General features: G+C 39.7%; 1 protein-coding gene and 1 pseudogene across 1 annotated transcript; both read right to left on the bottom strand.

Moving 5' to 3' along the window:
* Window positions 1–5,728: 5,728 nt before the first annotated feature.
* LOC103432194 (7-deoxyloganetin glucosyltransferase-like) lies at window positions 5,729–7,724 on the bottom strand (annotated as a pseudogene).
* Window positions 7,725–13,334: 5,610 nt separating this feature from the next.
* Window positions 13,335–15,367, bottom strand: LOC114822201 (7-deoxyloganetin glucosyltransferase-like). The gene is made up of 2 exons (XM_029096438.2): window positions 14,743–15,367; window positions 13,335–14,461 (listed from the first exon to the last, which is right to left on the bottom strand). Exons 1-2 carry the CDS (start codon window positions 15,293–15,295, stop codon window positions 13,536–13,538), a joined length of 1,479 nt encoding a protein of 492 aa, XP_028952271.2. The 5' UTR covers window positions 15,296–15,367; the 3' UTR covers window positions 13,335–13,535.
* Window positions 15,368–23,407: the final 8,040 nt, after the last annotated feature.

Raw genomic sequence — 23,407 nt, 5'->3', positions numbered from 1 at the left:
GCATAACCAACAAGGTGAGAATCGACTCGAGATAAGGGGGTGCGACATCACTCGAGGATTCGTAGGGGTAGAACAAGCCCAAATTTGTAGTACCCTTAAAGTAATGGAAAATGTCTTTAACACCAGTCTAATGTCTGCGTATTGGTGCATTACTATATCTTACGGAAAAAGATGTTGAGTCTAGTACATTGAGCTAAGTACAATAAAGCGCCTATCGCACTTAGATAAGGAACTTCAGGCTCCAAAATCTCTTCATCATCCTCCTTCGGATGGAAGGAATCTCGTTTTGCATCTAACGATCGAATGACCATATAACTACTTGAAGGCTTCGCTTTATCCTCGTTAAAGCGGCACAACACCTTATGGGTGTAGTTCGTTGGATGTACTAAGATTCCATCCGAACGGTGCTCTTTCTCAAGACCGAGACAATATCGAGTCTTTCCTAGTTCTTTCATCTCAAATTCCTACTTCAGGTGCACAACAGTTCTTGCGAGCTCTTTAGGTCCAATGAGGTTCATGTCATCGACATATATTGCAACAATCGCAAAACCAGAATGTGACTTCTTAATGAACACACAAGGGCATAGTTCATTGTCCACATATCCTTGACTAGTCAAATACTCACTCAGGCAGTTATACCACATTCTTCCGGATTGCTTCAAACCATAGAGTGAACGCCTTAGCCGGATTGAGAGCGTGTTCCAGGGTTTGGAAATATTTGATCCAGTCAATGTAAGTTCTTCAGAAACTTTCATATAAATTTCCGTATCAAGATCCCCATATAGATACGCAGTTACTATGTCCATCAGCTAGATACTTAGTTTTTTTGAAAACTACCAAACTGATAAGGTAGCGAAAAGTAATCACATCCATAAATTGTGAATAAGTTTTATCATAGTCAATCCTAAGGCATTGTGAGAAGCCTTGCGCAACAAAAGGAGCTTTGTAACGTACAATTTCGTTCTTCTCATTACGCTTCTAAACGAAAACCCACTTGTAGCCAACGAGCTTCACACGTGGAAGAGTAGGAGCTACAGGTCCATGCACCTTACGTTTCGTAAGCGAATCGAGTTCGACTTGGATTACTTATTTCCAGTTTGACCAATCGGTTCTACGTCGACATTCATCAACGAAACAAGGTTTAATGTCATCACTCAACATGATTTCAGTAGCTACTGCATATGCTAATGCATCGTCAACGATCATCTCATTTCTACATTAAACATCATCTAAGCTAGTATTATAGACCAAAATCTCATGATTCTCAAGAGGTGTATTCCTCTATTCAAGAACACTTCCGTAATCTAGAATTTCCTTATGAGTTGGATAGAATGAGTAAGCAATAGTCGGATTCATGGTAGGCTTTTCAGGTGCCTGTGCTATGGGTTTCCTCTTCCGAGGGTGTGAATCCTTTGAATCAAGAAGTTTGCCACATTTTTGTGTAGGGACAGATGTTGGCTAGCCGTTAATTTACATGGATTGCCAAAGTTGGCATCCCAGGCCTCCAGGAGGGAAGTCCATTGTACATTTGGTACATCTATCTTTGTATGCACATTCGTAGCTGGAATATGTGGTCTTATCACTTGCGCTAGATCGGTGAAAGCATCTGGCATGCTTTGGGCTATGCTCTGAAGATCTAATATGCGCTGCATTTCAATTTTAGATTGAGCATTGTGAGGATCTAAATGAGACAAAGTGGGAGTCGTCCACGTTAATTCGCGTCGTTCTTCAGGAACGTTAACATTCTTATCTCCCCCTAACGACGAGAAGACTATCTCATATAAGTGACAATTTGCAAAACGAGCGGTAAATAAATCATCTGTCAAAGGTTTTAAATAACGAATAATCGAAAGAGAATCACATTCAACATAAATTTCCATCCTTCTCTGAGGCCCCATTTTGTACGTAAGGGCGATGAAATCGGCACATAGACGGCACAACAAAAAACGTGCATATGCGATATGTTGGGTTCATATCTGGTAGCCAACTGAATAGGCTATATGGTTGGGTTACAACAGGCCTCAGGCGGACCAACATGGCTGCATGCAATATTGCATGGCCTCAAGCAGTGATCGAGAACTTGGTACGTATGACCAATGATCGAGCAATCATTTGAAAGCACTTAATGAATGCCTCTGCCAGGCCATTCTGGGTGTGAACATGGGGTACTAGATGTTTAACTTTAACCCCAATCAACATGTAATAATTGTCAAAAGTTTTAGATGTGAATTCTCCAGCATTATCCAATCGAATAGATTTGATCAGATAATCAAGGTGGTGAGCCCTAAGCTTGATAACCTGAGGCAATAGTTTAGAGAATGCAGCGTTTCTTGTGGACAACAAGCACACGTGTGACCAACGTGTGGAAACATTAACCAAAACCATAAAATATCTAAATGGTCTGTATAGAAGGTGAATCGGTTCACAAATGTCCCCCTAAATCCTTTGTAGAAAAAATAAGAGGATTCAAACGAATATTGTCATAAGTAGGCTTAATAATAAGCTTTCCTATATAACATATTTGACATGCGATTCCTTGAATCGAACCTAAACTTTGGGTTAGTGGATGCCCGTGTGATGATTTGAGGATATGACGTATCGTTGTTCATCTAGGGTGTCCTAAACGATCATGCGAAAGTGTAATTTCGTGCACAGTCCTAGAGGTAAGGCCAGCCACATAGTGGCTTTCTATAGGGCGTATAGTCGTAGTATACAGATCACTCAGGATATGCTCTATCTTCTTTAGAATATGCTTCTAGCCATATTCGTTGGAAATTATGCACATAAATTCAACTCCATTTTGTACAGGTTTCAGCGTGGTAATTATAATCTCTAATGTCCTTAAAACTCAACAACATTCTTCCGGAACGCGGAGAATAAAGTGCCTCATCAATGGTCAAAATTGTACCATTGGACAACATTATACGTGCCTTACAGTATCATTCGATCAGGTTGGATGAGCTTGAGAGGGTTGTCAGAGGTGCATTTTTAGGTATGAAGTTAGTGAAATAGATGCGTTCATGCAAAACGGTGTGCGTTGTTGCTCTATTTGCCAGACAACTAGCTTTCCCATTAGTCATACCTAGAATGAAAATTAATTTGAATCGGCCACATGCATAAAAGTTCTAAAAACAAATATCCATTCAAAATAATTTTAAGTATTCAAGGATGGTAATTTATTAAAACTTAATATCCAAAAAAAAAATCACCAACAAATAATCCAAACATAAAAGAAAATTGTTCAAAATTAAACAAAAAACACAAGGGGGTTCGGCCACTAGGTGGAATTCGGCCCCAATGTCTACATTTCAACTAGAAAAATAGTTTATGTCTAAGATTCTAATCTTCCATAGGGTAATAGCCTCTTGAAAGTCAGAAACCTCCATTTTGGTACTCTTCGGTTCATCCACTTGCAGAAAGTTTGATTCAAACTTCTTATGACGAGAATGATATTCAACTACAACTTTCTGGGGAGCTTAGCAAACATGGGACCAATGGTCCTTTGAACCACAATGATAGCACATATTCGCATCCATGGTTTCATGTGTTTTTCCCTTATTCTTGAAGTTTGGGGCCTTGGGAGTGAGGTTAGGGCATGTCTGGGCTTTGTTTCCTCCATTAGATGGGCTTTGGCTCTGTTGACCTTGACGGGGTGGTTTCTGGCCGCCCCTACCACGTCTATTTTGACATTTTGGGCTTTTCAGGCATAGTAGTTGCCCCAGTAGGTTGAGCTTTTCAGTGAGAAGTAAAACATAGATTAAATCCGAGAACGTAATGAACTTCTGAGCCCTATATTGTTGATGCAGGACAATATTAGTAGTAGAGATGGTCGAATAGGTCTTCTTCAGGAGATCCTCTTTGGTCAAGGTCTCATTACAGAACTTGAGAAGTGATCAAATTCTACAAACTTCATAATTATACTAATTCTTGGAAGCGCAAATGTTGCCAATCACTTTTGGTAATCAAAACAATCAACCAAAGTGACCCATAGTGCTTGTGGATCCTCATCAGCAAGGTACTCGGTTTGCAGTGCATCATGAATATGTCTTCGGATGAAGATTATGGCAGTGGCTTTCTCAGCTTCGCCAACTAGATTGTCCGTCTCATCTTCAATGGTGGGATGTAAATTCTTTGCAGTGAGGTGGAGCTTCACATCTTGGACCCTCTTGAGGTAGTTCATTCCAAGGACCTCTAAGTGGTGAAGTCGAGTTTGTTCAAATTCAACATGTTCCCATCACAAAATAAATGGACAAGATGCGATTGGTGTATTGGAGAAGAATATCAATCCATTCACATAGGGGTAGAACATTTAGGTTCTAATAGACATTTATTGGTTTAAATTTACATGAAAAAAACTTTGGGTTTTCATGGGTGATGTTTTTAAGGAAAACTTCAGGTTTTCAAACAAGGCATGTTTCTAGAAACGTCATGTTTCAAAATAATTATGAACTTCAGTGGGTGCAACGACAACTCATAAAATTGAACGGAGAGTGAAAAACTCTCAACGTTGTACAACCCTAGAAATTTGTGATTTGAATTTCAAAGAAAAACATCGAATTTCAAGCAAAGACTTGTCGGTGACGATTGCATGTTGTCGAGGAGGTAGCCGGAGGTGGCTGAGCATGGTTGCAAGCCATGCTACTTGACTGTTCAAGGGAGGCAACGTCGTCTAGGCATCAGGTTTAGGGTTTGGGCCTGGAGCTGTGGCTCCAGGTTCGGGTTCTTGGCTCGGGGGAAAAGAAGCCCAACGACATGGATATGTTTTCAACGAAACCCTAAAAGAAAACTTTATAATAATTTTTTTTTCAATTCCATATTAATTCAATCCATATTCATTAAATAATTTGATGCTTGAGCAGAAGAAGGCTTCCATGTTAGATTCTTAAGCGCAGTAGTAGGAGCGTGCTGATAACATGTTGTGGTCTATATTTAACTGACAGGGGAAGGGGGCCCGCAGCACAGAGAGAATAGAGAGAGATGTGTTTGTAGGGCTGTGTAAAGGAATGTGTGTTATTCCCCCTATGCAATGCCTTTATTTATAATAATAAGAGAGAGAAGAAATCCTTCTCCTCCTTGGAATACAAGTCCATATAGAAGAATTATTAGAATCAAATCTAATCTAGGATTTACACAATCACACTTAAACTAGAAGTTTATAACAGAAAGAATATTAAGTTGTTTTCATTTTTCAAGTTTTAGTTGCAATACGACCTACTGGCTTTTAGGGTACGTTTAAGACTGCTATGTAATGACCAAAACACCAAACAAAATAAATCGTTTTTTACTTCATTTAGCTGAAAAACATTGAATACTTCCAACTCTTGTTAGCGTCTTCTAATTAGGTGCTTTTTTTTTTGTTGCATCAAGTTTTGAACTTTGTACCTAGTTTACTCTTACTTATCACTCTACCCACATTTACCACCGGGCTAATCCCAAATGCTTCTTTATTGTGTTTATAAAAAAAGCACTGTGCTTATCAACATAAGTGTCTTTTTTGGAGAAGCAATTCGAAACGAGACCTAACGAAGCTACCACGTGTGCCATTCAACCACGCAAGGGCAAGTACGAACATACTCAAGCACTTCTAGAGTTCTTCAATAAGATGTGGAAATTTCCTATGTATACGATAACAAGTGCATGCAGATCGTTCCTCTTCATGCTCCCATGGCTTTTGCTCAAGGACATTTCACAAAAGCCCATATTCAGTTCAAAATAATCTAACTCAAGCTTGGAGATCGAAACAGAAGAATTTCTATTTAAAAGAGGACACAGATTTTACGTACCCTACAAATATAACATTACTTTCTGTACGTTTTTCTTTTGATCTTTATTGCGTTTACACTTATAAGAAGAAAAACAATGTAGCATCCACTAGAGACTTGACAAAACTATCATAGACATATGACATCTTAGCTTTTTCTTCGAAGCACTTGATTCACAAAATTGTCCAAGTTTGTGGATGATGAACCATGTGGAGTAGTGGCTTCTTCCGCCAGTTTCTTCCACTCCATGCCCTTAATTTTCAGTTGCTTGCCTTTCTCTCCTTCCATTAATTCTATAACAAGCTTCTCTACTTCATCTCTCTTGGCACCATTACTTATCTCCATGCCGATACCCCATTTATTACAAATACAATAACAGTTGGTTTGCTGGTCAGTCAAGCATGGAAAACATAGCATAGGCACACCTGCAGATAGACTCTCGATCGTTGAATTCAAACCGCAACGCGTTAAAAACCCTCCGACCGATGGGTGCTCAAGCACTTGCTCTTGTGGACCAACTTGCTATTAGACCTCTTTCCTTCGTCTCCACGAAAAACTCAAGTTGAAAAATTGTCGATTCACCAGCAACAAGATCGGGTCTAATTACCCAAAAGAAGGGAAGCTTACTATTTGCTAGTCCCCAACCAAACTCAACAAGTTGTTCAGTTGTCACGACTGCTAAACTTCCAAAATTCACATAAATGACGGAACTTGGTGCCTTGGAGTTTAGCCATTGGAGGCACTCCGTTTCTTCTTTCCATAGACTATCCCATGGCTTTCAGAGGGTGCTCCGGTATCTGATTAAGAAGTAACTGTTGAGGACCAATTACATAAACACGTGGAAACATGGATGAGAGATCATCCAAAACTTCTTGCTCCAATTCATCAAAAGTATGAAGAACAATTGCTGATCCTTTACCAAGTCTTTCAATTACCTCCAAGAAGAAGTCTAGTGATTCATTAGGATTTGTTGTGATAAAGTTGTTTGGGAGATCCCTTAACCTTATACCTTTAAATCCTGGAACCCAATCTATGACCTGGTCCAGAAAGCCATTTGTTAGCCAGCTCTCATCTGCATATGCACATGAAAAGATTAAATTGATTTTGTGTGTCAATGAAGTACCAAATAGAATTATTGTTTTTATCCAAGCGATAGTTTACACTGTACTTATACAATACGAAAGATCAATTCAAACTTAGAGGCATAGCGGGTGGCACATGCCTCTAGCCAACTTGACAAATCTATGTATTTGTTTCTTTCAGAAATACAAGATAAAAAATGAAAACCATTTGATCAGAAACGATAAATTAAAATTAGAAAAAAGGACTAAACAATTAATTACTTCAATGCAAAATATTTATTTCTTTCACCTTTGAGAGGGGTAAGTCCCTTCTCCACCAAAGCAGGAAATTGATTGAAATCCATCAAGCTGCTTGAGAAATAGTGAAGAAGAGTACAACAGGGATTCCCATTTCTTCAGCCGCCGTGATGGTGAAAGCTATCCAACCATCCGAAACAATGTGACTCGCTGGAGGAATATCATTGTGGGAAGTTGATGATTGTGTCAGTTTTTTTAGGAGGCCACGAAATGGAGCTAAGAAATTTGTTCTGACGGCCTCACCAAGCAAAGCCACATTTTGAGTGGTATCTTCATCTGAACTTTGAAGACCATCTGGTATGGTTTCAAACTGAAAATCGGGCAAGCCGTGGAGGGAGTTGGGTCCTAGAGACTTGAGGAAACGGTTGTGATTGAACTCAGTGTTGACAAAGGTTATGTGAACGCCTCTATGGTGGAGGAGTTTAGCAAATTTGAGCATTCCCTTTATGTGGCTTTGAACTGGAAGGGGAATGCAAACGATATGAGGCTTATCATTGGCTACTTCCTTGGAACCCATCTTATCTTTCAATATTTCTGCGTATGTATGTGTATGTAGAGGTCGCACTTGGTGTGATGGCAAGTGCCTTCGCTCATGAGCGGTAGGTCTCGGGTTCGAGACTTGGGAGCAGCCTCTCCATAAATGGGGGTAAGGCTAGCCGACATTCACCTCTCCCAGACCCTGCGTAAAGCGGGAGCCTTGTGTACTGGGTACGACCTTTTTTTATGTATGTGTATGCACCACTCTCACAAATGATGTGTTTTATATGTTGGCAAGTCAAAATCTTTTGCCAGGATCTCATTGTCCTGATATATAAAACAAAAAAATTGGAATTTTCTAGTACGCATCAAACAAATAAAATGTTGGGATATGCGGTTAAAAATTCAATGGACCAGGATTCTGATGTACACTTTCTGCCGATCAAGGAAGAAAATATCGGTAATATCGAAAATATCGGTAGTCTAAAAACACGGAAATATCGATGGAAATATCGAGATAATATCGATATCGATAAAAATTACATGAAAACCACGGAAATTGTTAGAAAAACTTGGAAATTTTTATTGAAACTTTGCAGGATGTTTATTTAGTCAATTATCTATTAGTTTATCACAAAAAATTGGAAGGAAATGCATTGCATGATGGATTTAACATTATCAAGTTGATTATATAGTGAGCTGACAAACATTGTGAGTGTAGAAAATATGTAGTAATTAATGAAAGAAGTTTAAACACACCATAATCATTTATATATAATGCAAATTTTCAAAGTATAATTCGTGAATTAATGTTTAATTGACGATAAATAGAAAAGACTTTAATATGGAATTAACCTTCACCTTGTCCATTTATTCTAACGCTTAAAATAAACTATGGATATTAACTTAAAAACGAAAATTTTTAACTTGACACAAAAATTAAAAACCTAAAATTTCTTATTTCCCACCCTTAAACATAAATCACACATTGTCCTCAAGGTGTGGAAAAGAAAGAACAAACTAAAAAAAAAAACTGGAACTAAGATAAACTAAACTATGTAAAACATGAAAATAAATATGAAAGAAAATAACTAAACAGAGAATGAATTAACAGAAAAATAAAATAAAAATTAAAAATAAAAATTAAAAAGGCTTCTTTATGTCAGCCCAGTGCAGCTCACATGCATCCATCTGCCTCGAGCCCAGAGCCGAGCCATCTCTTCTTTGCATCAAACCCGGAGCCAAACGGCTCTTTATGTCCATTCCCTTGTTTTTTGTTTTTTTTAATTGTGGAAAAATGAAAAAGGCCCTCTGCAATTCCTTGACACCCGAGCTGAACGGCTCTCCATCTCTCATTTCATTCTCTCTCGATCCTTCTCTTTCTCTAAGCTCCCTTCTCCCCCTTTCTCCATTCTCCCACACACACAGAGATCTCCCACACACACGCATAGAGACCCAAGGTCTCTCGATCCTTCTCCCACATCGCCTTCTGCTCCTTCCTCGTCGGCGCTGTCTCTCTCCTTTCTCTCTGCACCGAGGGTCCGAGACCCACATACACACACGCACACCATCGCACCTGCTTCAAATTTTGTGTGTTTCATCTCGTCTTCTATTTCATTTTGATACCTAGATCGGAGTCTAGGGTCCTGTTTTACAGTCAGCCGGAGCTGTAGAAGCTCCGGCGTTCTTCTCCGAGTGGCACAGTTCCAAAATATCGCGATAATTTCGGAAATATCGCGATATTTTGACGAAAACCCGTTGGATACCTATTAAACTATCGGTACCGTTAAAAACCGATAATATCGGCGAAATATCGCCGATATTATCGATTTTTTCTTCCTTGCTGCCGATGCATACTTAAAAAATTCATTTTTCTAATGCTTGGCCAGAATTATTCTATCTCATCTTTCTACAGATAGCATGAGCCATATGATACTCGAATAACATAATCCACATGCATTCAACAAATCGTTAAATACAAGATCAAATTGCATTAGTAGTGCTTTCAGTTTACTCATATTTCACTCTGTTCCTATAATTTTTTTTCTTGCATTTTTTGGCTCCTATAGTTTCGTTTATTGGTGTTTTGTTCCAAAAACCCAAGAACATGAACACGTTATTTGAATTGATTTGAAGAATTTGAAGGAAAGTCTATGTATATGCCTTTCGTACCTCTTATTTTCAAATAGGCACATTTGAACTTCGATTTCTCTCATTGTAGTTTATCAATCCTCAGAATCTGCATATGATTTCAAATCTATTGTTACTAGCTTTGAAATTTCTATAATTGTGTATGTTAAATTATAGTTAGGAAAGAAAGCCAAGTTTGACATTATCGAGTTTCGTATAAAAAGAAAACCCAAAATTTTGCGACATTAAACAATATTTTCTCACTTGACGAATTAGACTACCGAGGCTAACATAATGAAATTACAAAATGAAAATGCAAAAAGATAAACCATATGGATTGAAGTGAAACTTCGGCCTAATTAACAAATTTTATAGGAAAATTTAGAAAGTGAGGATATGAGAGAGAGAGAGAGAGAGAGAGAGAGAGAGAGAGAGAGAGAGAGAGAGAGAGAGAGAGAGAGAGAGAGAGAGAGAGAGAGAGAGAGAGAGAGAGAGAGAGAGAGAGAGAGAGAGAGAGAGAGAGAGAGTTGACCATAAAAATTACCAAGCCTATGTGACGCGCAGGTCGAGTAACTAATGAGCTAACTACGTCATTCGGTTGTATGTGGGGTGTGCCAACTCGTCGGCTGAGCTCGGCCGAGGAGTGAAATATGTTGATGTTGCGTTGAGCGCGCGGCTGACTTCTCGATCTTGCGACTGCGGCTGAGGAAGGAACACTCTCGGCCTTCGGGTTCTAGAGCTTGAAGACAAAGCTACTAGTTCAGCGAAGTTCACAAATTGTCGGCACCAGATTCGGTCACAGTGATTATATTCGTTAAAGTATAAGCACGCCAAATCGACACCAAACTACATGGGCACAAGTACTCAAAACAAATGTACGTCTTGATTGTGAAAGTGGTTCGGCCGTCAGAATGCCGAACTCTAAAACCTACTTGTGAATAACCAATCATAAACAACTCGGTGTTCAATCTGCCGAGCCCAGTAATTTGTAACACCTCACTTCGCCAAGAAGGCTAATGAGATGACCTCTGCCAATAAGGACACGAAAATCCTTCTCGACCGAGACTTGGATAGATAACCGGTGGACCTGGACGCAGTGCTGTTTATCCAAACTGAAGGTGCTTCACGGTCGGCTGATTCTATTGTAACAGTACTGTTTATCCAAACTGAAGATGTTCGCTGGTTGCCTTCATAGTGCTGTTTATCCAAACTGAAGATGTTTCGGCGAAAAAAGAAAATAAAAATCTCAAGGTTGTTGAGAGGTTTCGCGAAAGCGAGGGTTTACGAGGGCAGTTTGTGTGTTCAATTAGAGGGGCCCTGAATGGTGTCCTTCTCCCCCTATTTATAGTGGCTAACCTGCTTCCGATCGAATCACAACCATTCTCGGATCAGGGTTCCTTTCCTCGATCCCCCTTTATCTCGGCCAGTCCTACTCCTACTAAGACTTTGAACTCAACCCGTTATCAAGCCGGATTCAATCCCAAACTCCAACATCCTTATCTTATCGAAACTCCTTCTCGTATCAGGATTCAACTACTCATGGATTCCTAATAGGACACGGTCGGCCTTGGTTATGTGGCCCATAAACTGGATGTCCCCCAATGACTCCTAAGTACGACCTCCGGGTCGAGAACAATTTAGTGCTCTGCCCAAACCAATATTTTGGGCCCAAACAGAGAGAGAGAGAGAGAGAGAGAGAGAGAGAGAGAGAGTGGAGATATCTCAATGGTTGTGGATTGCACATGCTCGCTTATGGATTTATCACTTTCTTTATACTAATCACATGAGCTTTAATTAGTTGCCCTACAAGTAATACAAGTCATATTGAGATTTGACCTCTCAAATCCTATTGGAATCTACTTCTAGGTTTGCACAATCACATTCCTAAACAGTATTAACTACAACACTCCCCCTTGAGCGCGTAAAGCTTAAGAAGCAGTAGTGTTAGGTCTTCATGAATGATTGTTGAAATCTTCAATTGGCATAGGCAGTACACTCACAAATCTAAGTTAGGATTGCATGTAGGGAAACATAAACTAACAAAAACCTACAATGGTAAAACGCAATGGGACAAAACCCAAAGTCTCACAGAAAAAGTTGAGAAGTGCATTGTCTATGCTTGTGGTAATCAAGTGGCAGTTAACGCTTACATCAAGGTATGACCTCCCCATTATAGGTGCCTCACGAAAACCTTGTCAGGTTAGAAAAATTCAATGAGAAAAGTGCTCTGGAACTAAGAAAAAAAAGTGTACACTAAGGTCAACTTAGTGTTTACTAAATATTCCCCATGAGTTTGACAAAACTCTGTAATTGACTGCAAGTAGTGTAAATCAGGTAGTTTACGCATTCCAATTCCTCATACAAACTTCTAAAAAGGGGACTTCAGCTATGACTTGGTGAAGAGATCGACAAGGTTGTCTAGGGAACAAATTTGCTTGATTTTGATTTTCTGATGCTCTTGTTGTTGATGAGAGAAGAAGAGCTTTGACGTAATGTGCTTGGTTTGGTCTCCTTTGATGTTTCATTTTCGAATCTGGTCTATACATGTAGAGTTATCTTCAAATATAGTTATTGGGATGTCAAAGATAGAACACAATCCACATGTGCTTCTAATATGCTCGACCACAACTGTCAACCATATACACTCATGAGCGGCCTCATATAGGGTGAGTATCTTGACATGGTTTGAAGATGAAGCAACTAGAGTTTTCTTAGTAGACCTCCAAGATATTGCGGTCCCAAGAACAGTAAAGACATAACCCATTGAGAATCTTGTCATGTGCGGGTTCGATAAGCATTAGCATAACCAACAAGGCAAGATTCAAAACGAGGGCAGTGACTTCACTCGAGAATTGAGTAGGGATAGAATAAACTTAAATCCACGATACCTATAAGGTATTGTAGAATTTCTTTAACACCTTTTTAGTGTTTGCATGTCTGCCCGTGGTTGTATTTATCTTGCTAAAGGATTCACAACGATGGAGATCTCTAGCCTTGTGCATTGAGCTATACAACAAAGTGCCAAATGCACTAGCTACTGAACTTCGGATTTCAAAACTTCTTCATCATCTTCCCTTGAATAGAATGAGTTTTGTTGTGCACCAAACGTACAAACGACTATGGGTGTACTTGAAAGTAGCACTTTATCCTCACTAAAACGGCGTAAGATCTTAGTGGTGTAGTTCGATTAGTAGACCAAAATGTTGTAAGAACAATTCTCACTCTCAAGAGCAAGGCAATATCAAGTTTTCCCAAGATACTTTATCTCAAATTCTAATTGAGGGTGTGCAACAACCTTTTCAAGCTCCTTAGGAGTTCCAATGAGATTCATGTCATCAACATAGACTGCAACAATTGCAAATTTGAAACTAAACTACTCAACAAGATGTGGAAAATTACTATGTATACGACACACAAGTGCATGCAGATCGTTAGTTTCATCAACTAAAGCCTAAGAAACGTAAGCAACATTACACTCTTCATGCTCCCATGGCTTTTGCTCAAGGTCTAGCCTTGATGACAATTCACAAAAGCCCATATTCAGTTCAAGATAAAGTGTTCGTCGTCATTTGGATATAACTCAAGCTTGGAGATCGAAACAGAAGAATTTCTTTGTAAAGGAGTACACAAAGATTTTACGTACCCCACAAATAAACAAATACAACATTACTTTCTATAGGTTTTTCTTTTCATCTTTTTCAGGAAAATCTTATTTACACTTATAAGAAGAAAAACAATCTAGCGTCCACTAGAAGACTTGACAAAATTATCATAGACACATGACATCTTAGCTTTTCCTTCGTAGCATTTGATTCACAAAATTGTCCAAATCTGTGGATGATGAACCATGTGGACTAGCGGCTTCTTCTGCCAGTTTCTTCCACTCCATGGCCTTAATTTTCAGTTGCTTGCCTTTCTCTCCTTCCATTAGTTCTTTAACAAGCTTCTCTACATCATCTCTTTTGACACCGCTACTTATCTCCATGCCGATACCCCACTTATTACAAACACAATAACAGTTGGTTTGCTGGTCAGTAAAGCATGGAAAGCATAGCATAGGCACACCTGAAGATAGACTCTCGATCGTTGAATTCCAACCGCAATGCGTTAAAAACCCTCCGACTGATGGGTGCTCAAGGACTTGCTCTTGTGGACACCAACTTGCTATTAGACCTCTTTCCTTCGTCTCCACGAAAAACTCAGGTTGAAAAATTGTCGATTCACCGGCAACAAGATCAGGTCTAATTACCCAAAAGAAGGGAAGCTTACTATTTGCTAGTCCCCAACCAAACTCAACAAGTTGTTCAGTTGTCACGACTGCTAAACTTCCAAAATTCACATAAACAATGGAATTTGGTGCCTTAGAGTTTAGCCATTGGAGGCACTCAGTTTCTTCTTTCCATAGACTATATCCCATAGCCTTCAGAGGGTGCTCCGGTATCTGATTAAGAAGTAATTGTTGAGGGCCAATTGCATAAACATGCGGAAACATGGATGAGAGATCATCCAAAACTTCTTGCTCCAATTCATCAAAAGTATGAAGAACAATCGCTGAACCTTTACCAAATCTTTCAATTGCCTCCAAGCAGAAGTTTAGTTTATTAGGGTTTGTTGTGATAAAGTTATTTGGAAGATCCCTTAACCTTATACCTTCAAATCCTGGAACCCAATCTATGACCTGGTCCAGAAAGCCATTTGTTAGCCAGCTCTCATCTGCATATACAATTGAAAAGATTAAATTGATTTTGTGTGTCAATTTACCGAATAGAATTATCGTTTTTATCCAACCGATAGTTTACACTGTACTTAATACGGTACGGAAGATGAATTCAAACTTAGATGTAGAGCGGGGGCACATGTCTTTGGCCAATTTGACGAATCTCATGTATGTATACAAAGTAGAAAATGAAAACCATTTTCAGAAACGAGAAATTAGAATTGAACTAAGGACTAAACAATTAATTACTTCAATGTAAAATATTCATTTCTTTCACCTTTTAGAGGGGTAAGTCCCTTCTCCACCAAAGTAGGAAATTGATTGAAACCCATTAAGCTGCTTGCAGACATAGTGAAGAAGAGTACGACAGGGATTCCCATTTCTTCAGCTGCCGGAACGGTGAAAGCCATCCAACCATCCGAAACAATGTGACTCGCTGGAGGACAATCATTGTTGGAAGTTGATGATTGAGTCAGTTTTTTTAGGAGCTCAAGAAATGGAGCCAAGAAATTTTTTCTGATGGCCTCACCAAGCAAAAACACATTTTGAGTGGTGTCTTCATCTGAACTTTGAAGGCCATCTGGTATGGTTTCAAACCGAAAATCGGGCAAGCCGTGGAGGGAGTTGGGTCCTAGAGACTTGAGGAAACGGTTGTGATTGAACTCAGTGTTGACAAAGGTTATGTGAACGCCTCTATGGTGGAGGAGTTTAGCAAATTTGAGCATTCCCTTTATGTGGCTTTGAACTGGAAAGGGAATGCAAACAACATGAGGCTTATCATTGGCTAATTCCTTGGAACCCATCTTATCTTTGAATATTTCTGCGTACATGCACCACTCTCACAAATGATGTGTTTTATAGGTTGGCAAGTCGAACTCTTTTGCCAGGATATCATTGTCCTGATATATAAAACAAAAATAATGGAATTTCTTGCACGCATCAGATTAATAAAAAATTCGGATGTGCAGTTGAAAATTCAATGTACACTTTTTGTGCTGATGCATACTAGAAAATTCCATTTCTTTGTTTATATATCAGGACAATGAGATCCTGGCAAAAGAGTTTGAGTTGGCAATACGCAATTGCAAAATAAGATTACTAAAAAGGGTTGGTGCAGGTTTATTTGTTTTTTATTTTTTGAGTACTGGTACAGATTTATTTAATTGAATCATTTTTCTTTTTTGGGGCTATGCCGTCTCACATGGCGTGGAGCTTCTCTTGCTGCATGGTCTTATTTTTTATTTTTTGAAGTTTAATGATACTTTTTTTTTTGTTTTTTTTGTCCTATAAGTTTACTAATAATAGGACACCAGTGTTGATACACAAATACGAATTTTGTTTACAATATTTATAGTTATAAGCACTCTTATAAAAATTTCTGCTTAACGCCGCCTATGCTTTAGGCAACTGGACGCCATCCCGATTAATTCTTAGGTGTTTGAAAATTAAGAAAGGACGCCCAACCCGCCCAAGCGTCCGACTAGCCTGCCTAGGTTGCCACTTTCATTTGGACAAATGTAAGAGTCTTGTTGAATATTGAGATGAATACTCATTATATGATTGTTTCCAATGTTATGAATATGTTCTAATACTTTATAATCTATATATCATTTTATTTTGCATTTTATATATTCAAACACAATTATGTACTTTTTAAGTGTAATATATAATAAAATTATTTAAATCCGTCTAGTCCGTCTAGGCATCCGTCTAGACTCCGTGTAGGCGCTGGATCCCAACTCGTCATCCGACTAGTACCTAAAGTCTTTTAAAACCTTACTTATAAGTACATAATAATAATGTCACCATTTGACTACTGTGTCAAGTGGCAATAGCACATAGGCAATGCTTGGCCTGAATTATTCTATCTCATCTTTCTACAGATAGCATGAGCCATATAATACTCAAATAACATAATCCACATGCATTCAACAAATCGTTAAATACAAGATCAAATTGCACTAGTAGTCCTTTTAATTACACATTTTTCACTTAAAAAAAATTCCTGCATTTTTGGGCTCCTATAGTTTCGTTTATTGGTGTTTTGTTCCAAAAACCCAATAACATGAACAGGTTCTTTGAATTGATTTGAATAATTTGAAATAAAGTCTATGTACATGCCTTTCGCACCTCCTATTTTCAAATAGTCACATTTGAACTTCGATTTTTTCTCATTGTATAGTTTATCAATCCTCAGAATATGCATATGATTTCAAATCTATTTTACTAGCTTTGAAATTTATAATTGTGTATGTTAAATTATAGTTAGGAAAGAAAGCCATGTAGACATGTAAATTTCGTTGCATGCAAATAATGCATCACAAAGCTCCACGTGGCATATGACTCATCACAAATGGCCAAATCATCAATGAAATGTGGCACAAAACAAGCAAAGGAAGCTCAAAAGCATTCCTAAAATGCGGCAAAGGGGAAGAAATCTCCTTAAAATTGGCAAGGGGCCCAAATTGCTTCCAAAACCAGAAAGAAAGCTAAAGCATCTTCACAAAACAAGTAAGAATTGAAGATTGCTCACAAAATAGGCAACAAGCCCTACAGATTTCGGCCAAGTAAGGGAAAGTGGCTAAAAATAAGACACAAAACATGCCTGAATTCTCCCACGGACGAAACAAGACACAAATCATGACCCTTGGATTAACAACTTATGCATCTACATCAAATTTGAAGACTGAAGTAGAGGAAAATTGTAAATATAGATTGTAACCCTACAAATTCATCAATACAAATCTACCTTGTACACGTGTTCTCATTTCATTCGTTATAGAATTTTCGTGTTTAAAAATTTGGCACACTCGGTGGGACCAACCAACGTGAATAACAAGAATATCCTTGCCTCAAGTGGTGGCACTTTGGGTGTCACAACCCAAAGCAAGGCAAGAGCTCTCTCTGCCTTGCCTTCCATCCCTACATCAACTATGCCGAAGGAGCATGAGCACCCAAGGCACGAGTCCATGATCACCCTAGCCTCGCTAAGGGCATTGATGAGTAGATTTTATATTATATATTTAACCCTATTCATAGTATATTTTGGAAGAATTTTGATACTTTGAATTGTATTTTCAATATAAGACTTTTGAATTCCTCTGGAGCAAAACATGATCAAATGGATAAATTTTGGAGTAATTCCAATTGGAGGATGTTGGTAAGTCAATTAGCTTGATCGTCTCAAAATATCATATTTTTCCGCCAAACGGTTATTTTCTGGCAATAAAATAAACGAGCATTGCGTAGTACGGGAATAGTGACGTTTTTGGCTTGAATTGCATTTTTGGAGCCCAAGATGACCTCGAATGGGTTTGTGGCCTTGTAGAGATGTGTTCAGAAGGTCCTGATTTTCAAAACAAGCTATTATGGGCCAGATTTGGAGAATATTTGAGGCTAAAACGTGGCTGGATAGTTACTTAGCAGATTCTCCTAGCTTAATTAGGACTTTATTTTCTAAGATATTGACATTTTATTATTTAGTATCCTAGTGGGAATAAAAGATAGGGTTTTCAAGGATTGTGCGCTTTTTTTAGGATGGGATATTTAAGGTTTTAGCCGGCCCTAGGTTGGCTACGCTTTCTTTTATGCAACTTTGGAGATAGAATTGCTAGGGTTTTCAAAGGCTATCATATTTTCTACTTCAAGGTGCTTTCATTCTTATTCACTATAATAATATTTTCTATGATTTCAATTATGAATATGCGTAACTAATTCATTTTGCTAGGGCGAAGCCTTGAGCCTTAACATAATGAATATGTAATTTTTATGTAATTGCTTATGATTGATTGCATGGACACTTTGAATTATTGATCACTATTTTAAACTATCTAAGTATCTTAGTGATTCACGACCATTAGGATATTTAGAAAAATAAATTGATGCAATTTTGGTCAGAAGGTTCCCTGAAATTGACGCTAGCTTATTGTGATTAATAATTGTAATTTCACCTAAGATGAACACTACGTCTTGAGGGTTGCATGGTTTTTCAAAGGGTTTTCATAAAACATAATGAGTCTCTCATGTTCATATTTGATCCGAACGTCCGGACGGATTGCATGTTAGATATACGTTCTATGTTGGAGGTTCCAAGTAGAATATAAATTAGGAAAACCTAACCTTCAAAGTAGCATGTATAGATCATAAGTAATTGATAAAAATACATAGGATTGCTAGGTGATGGTGGAACCCTAGTGTTTTTATAAATTGGTATTTAAAACTCGTTTCTTTTATCATATTAATTTAGACAAATTTACTATTTGTTTTTAATTAAAATTCGTTTTCAATATTACCCAAATTCAAAATCACCTTTCTCAATTTTTAGTTTTAACTAATTGATTAGGAATTGTTTTTACATAAATTGTCCAAATAGTCCTTGTGGAGAACAACCTTGCATGAGCATCTATACTACAATATCCTTGTACTCTTGCAAGTATTTGGTGTGATTTTAACCCTATTTGCATAGATGGTAAAAATCCTATCAGGCGCCAAAGGAAGAAAGCCCAAGAAGGTACTATGAGTCGTTAACTTCCGATGCCGACTCAAGCAGCAGCCCATATCCCGTAGCCATACAAGTCATGACTAATGGTGCGACTTCAATCGAAAAGTAACTAGCACAAATGAGCAAAGCAATCGCAAGGCTGACAAGGATTGTGGAGGAGAATGACTTGCTGATTGCTACACTCGTCAACCGTTTGGAGGCACAACACGATGAGAAAGCTGACACAAAGGCTGATCCACCAAAGGAGGAAACTAACGAAAATGAGGAGCCTCTGATGGACAAAGCTGAGGAGAAGCTAGAGGTAGACCGAGCTGCAACATTCATGGGATTTCTCTCTATCAACAACTGCAAAAGATTATCACAAGCATCATCAAGGCGCAGTAAGAAGGGTGCTCACATGACTCCATGCTGTACCCAAAGCCTTATTCTAAAAATATTGACTGACTCCTTGAGGATGCCAAGGGGTTATCAGCCGCCAAATCTCATGCAGTTCGATGGAAAGGGCAATCCCAAACAACATATTGCCCATTTCATCGAAACTTGCAACAATGTTAGGACGAAGGAAGACTACCTTGTCAAGTAGTTTATATGCTCACTAAAAGGTAACGCCTTCGACTAGTATACCGACCTTGAGCCTGAGTCCATCAACAGTTGTGATCAGCTTGAAAATGAATTCCTCAATCGCTTTTACAACACTCGCCGCACCGTAAACATGCTAGAGCTAACAAGTATGAAACAGTTGAAGGATGAACCTGTTGTCGACTACATCAATATATGTGGCATTCATTAAGTCTGAATTGTAAAGATCAACTTTTTGAAATCTCTACCATTGAGATATGCGTTTAAGGCATGCACTTGGGGTTACATTACATCCTCCACGGCATAAAACCGAGAACGTTTTAGGAGTTGGCAACTCGATCCCACGACATGGCTCTGAGTATTGCCAATCATGGGAAAAATAAGCCAATAATCGACTTTAGGATGGATAAGGTGTTTGCTCTGAAAGTGGACAACTGGGAAGAAGCCCGCCAAGGAACGTTTTACCATCAACACTACCCCCATCAGGAACTCTTCCGCACCTATCAAGATCTCATCGAAGAACAAAACGAATGAGAGCAGAAGAACACCTTGAGGGAACTAGAGCAGAAGAAGTACCATTTTCTTAACTCTGAAATGGCTGCAATGTTAGATGACTTGCTGGAAAAGAAGGTGATCGAGCTACCCGAATGCAAGCGCCTCGAAGAGATGAATCGCATTAACGATCCTAGGTATTACAAATACCATTGTATCTTGAGTCATCCTGTTGGCAAGTGCTTCGTTCTCAAGAAACTCATCATGGAGCTGGCACAACAAGGACAGATCGAGCATGACCTTGAAGACACAGCCACAACATATACTACTACGATTGAATTTGGATCCTTCGATCCCTTGCGTCTCTAAGTAATGTCTGACCACTCTCGTCCATGCTCAAGTCATATGGCACCTTCCGTACAACCATCATTGGGGGCAAGCGACCAAAATGCACCTACCAATGATGAAGAATTGTGGACATTGGTGACCTACAAAAGACAAGGAAGCCAAGACCACAAGCCATAAAGCCAAAGGTGGAACAAGGGAGAAAGCACCGCCTCTGCAACAATAGGAAGCCCAAAAAGAGCATAAGAGCTGCCAAGCCAACATACACTGGGGAGCCTATGAAGCAAAAGCTATGTATTCTCATCTACTTGCATGAGTACTTCTTGAAAGACTTCTTCCAACAGTGCACTACCATTGCCTATCACATGGTTTAAATAGAGATAGAAGAGCCCTCAAAAGACAAAGTTATCGTCGTCGAAGAAGAAAAGATCATCAAGCCCAAAGAAGGCCTGCCAATATACTTTAGCATCGAGTAAGCACTACGATTGCCCAAGGAGATGCAAAAAGCACTAGTAGTGGTCTTAGCGAGTCCTGACGACCACGAAGTGCAAGAAAACAAGGACAAAGGCTTAAAGCTTCGACCACATGAGTATGCCACATGATGTGTCGCCTATGATGCAATCAAGTTCACTAACGAAGACTTGATGTTGGGATCAAAGCCTCACAGCCGTCATCTCTTCATCTCTAGGTACATGAGAGAAAACAAAATCAACAGCATGCTTGTGGATGGCAGGTTGGCCATAAACATTATGCCAAAGTCAACATCTGCTATGTCTTGCTTAGTAAAGCCAACGATGGGTCCAAGTTGGGTGTTGACTGCTTGAACCTGAGAGACTAATAGAGCCTGTTGGATCTTCCTCTTCTTGGAGTTGTTGGTGGCCCCCAAATGTTCGGATTTGGCGAAGATGCCATTGATCCGGATTGTCTTGGTTGGCGGCATAAGAGTTTCTTCTAGGATGCGCAACTGGCTTATCCAAGTATCTGTCGACCTTGCCTTCTTTCACCAATTCTTTAGGTAGTTCTTCCAAGTGTAGCAGTCACTAATTGTGTGACCAGGACCTCGATGGAATGCCCAGTACTTGGTGTGCTCCAACTTGGAGGTATTTCCCCTTGATTACTTTGGCAGCTTGAACCATGGTTCGCTCTCGATGTCGCGGAGGATTTGGTGGATCGAGATTGAGAACTTAAAATAATTCTTCGACGTTGGGCCTCCTTTAGTTGGGGATCGATCCCTGCGTTTGGCCTCCTGCCTGTTTTTGTTGTTGTATTGCTTCCCGTTCTCCTTCTTTTAAGCTACTGCCGATTCTCTTAGAGGCTGCTCGGGTGCCTTGTCTACTCTCTGAGCCTTTTCCCAAAGTGTATGCTTCTCTCCTAGAGCAAAAGAGTATGCCAGAGTTAGATCTTCTTTCATGGTCAATTCTCCGAACAGTTGGTGGTCACTGGGAGTCCTTTTTGGAAGGCTGCACTAGATATTGAGTCGTTGCATCCGACTATCTTTGCCTTCTCTGCTTTACCTCTTCACATAGTCGTAAAGTGACTCCTTTGGGTTGTTCTTGACGTTGAACAAATAGTTGGACTTCTTCTTGATCAAGCAGTAGGATGAATACTCCTTGATGAAAACCAAAGAAAGCTCATCGAAACTCCAGATGGATTGTGGCAACAGGGTGTAGAACCAATCTTGCGCTTCCTCTTGTAAAATGGTGGCAAATATCTTTCACATGAGAGTGTCGTTGTTCTAGTAGAAGATCATTACATTTTGATAATGTTTTAGGTGTCTCTCCGAGTTTCTATCTCCTTTGAAGGATGTGAAATGTGGCATGCTGAACTTGTGTGGAGGCTCTGCCTACTCAATCTCATACGCGAAGGGTAACCTGCTTATGTTGGTCATATCTCGTCGTAGTGCCTCGTCAATGACCTTGTTACATTGGAAATCACGTAATCGTTCGGTCATAAGCCTATCTACTTCTTCTTGAATATGCCTTTGTTGATGTAGCAGAGCTCTCAACTGCCTCCGGTCCTGACCTACTAATCTAAGCTGCTCTTCCATGTGTTCCGGTCGTCTATGCTGCGACTGCGGTGCATATGGTACTTTCCTAGCAAGCGAGCGAATTTCTCGCAAACCGCCGGTTGAACTTGAGCCGAAATGTGTGACTACTTCCCTCTGTCCTTCATGTTGCCTACTCTAATATGAGGTGAATGATACTCCTTATAGGCCTAGTCGTGAATGAACACTTCACCTGAAAGGTTGCTCATGTTGATTATCGAAGTATGGCCCTAATAGTGAATGTATACTCGTCCATGGGCCTAACCGAGAGTGCATGCTCCTCCGCGTGTTAAGGCGAGAGTATACGTTATCTGGAAGGCCCAGTCAGAAGTGTACATTGCCAGAAGGCTCAGTTCGTGACTAGTCGAGTGGCTGCTTGCGGGACACCGCTGGAGAGGTTCGTTGTTTACCCTTATCCTACTTTGAGACACCTTGTTTGGGGCACGCTGCATCTCGATACGCTACAAGGGCTAATTCACCAAGGTCATCTGCTGCGCGAGAGCACTTGTCAACTCTATAACTTGTTGAGACAAGTGTTGTTCACCATATAGGTTGGAAGAACTTGGACAGTATGTGTCTCCTTGAGTAGTGGAAGTGAAATGAACTCTGGGCGCAAGATTTGAGTTGGCATATGTCAAATCTGTGGAGAAATGAAGTGAAAATACCCCCGGTTCAATCATCAGTCCATAAATATGAAGTCGGGACAGTTAAACTGGTTTTGGACAGGTTTCAACTGCGAGGAGGGCCACGGGAATGGGCTGGATCTTGGGTTGGACTGTAGGAGCGAGCCGAGTCGTCAGCATAGGTCGGACTGTGGGTGCTGGTTGGGCCACTGAAGCACATAGGCGTTGGGCTCCCTTTGGTGTTGCTTGGGCCTGCGTGACGTCTTAGGCCTGCTGGTCTTAAGTCACTGCCTTGGCAGCTGCTACTGCAACTTGAGCCTGCTTGCGCAGGGCCATACTGGACTCTCTTGTGGCGAGG

Source organism: Malus domestica, chromosome 16, assembly GCF_042453785.1.
Source record: "Malus domestica chromosome 16, GDT2T_hap1".
Taxonomy (NCBI): Eukaryota; Viridiplantae; Streptophyta; class Magnoliopsida; order Rosales; family Rosaceae; genus Malus; species Malus domestica.
Note: the sequence above shows the minus strand (reverse complement) of the source record. Positions and strands in the feature narration are given on the sequence as shown.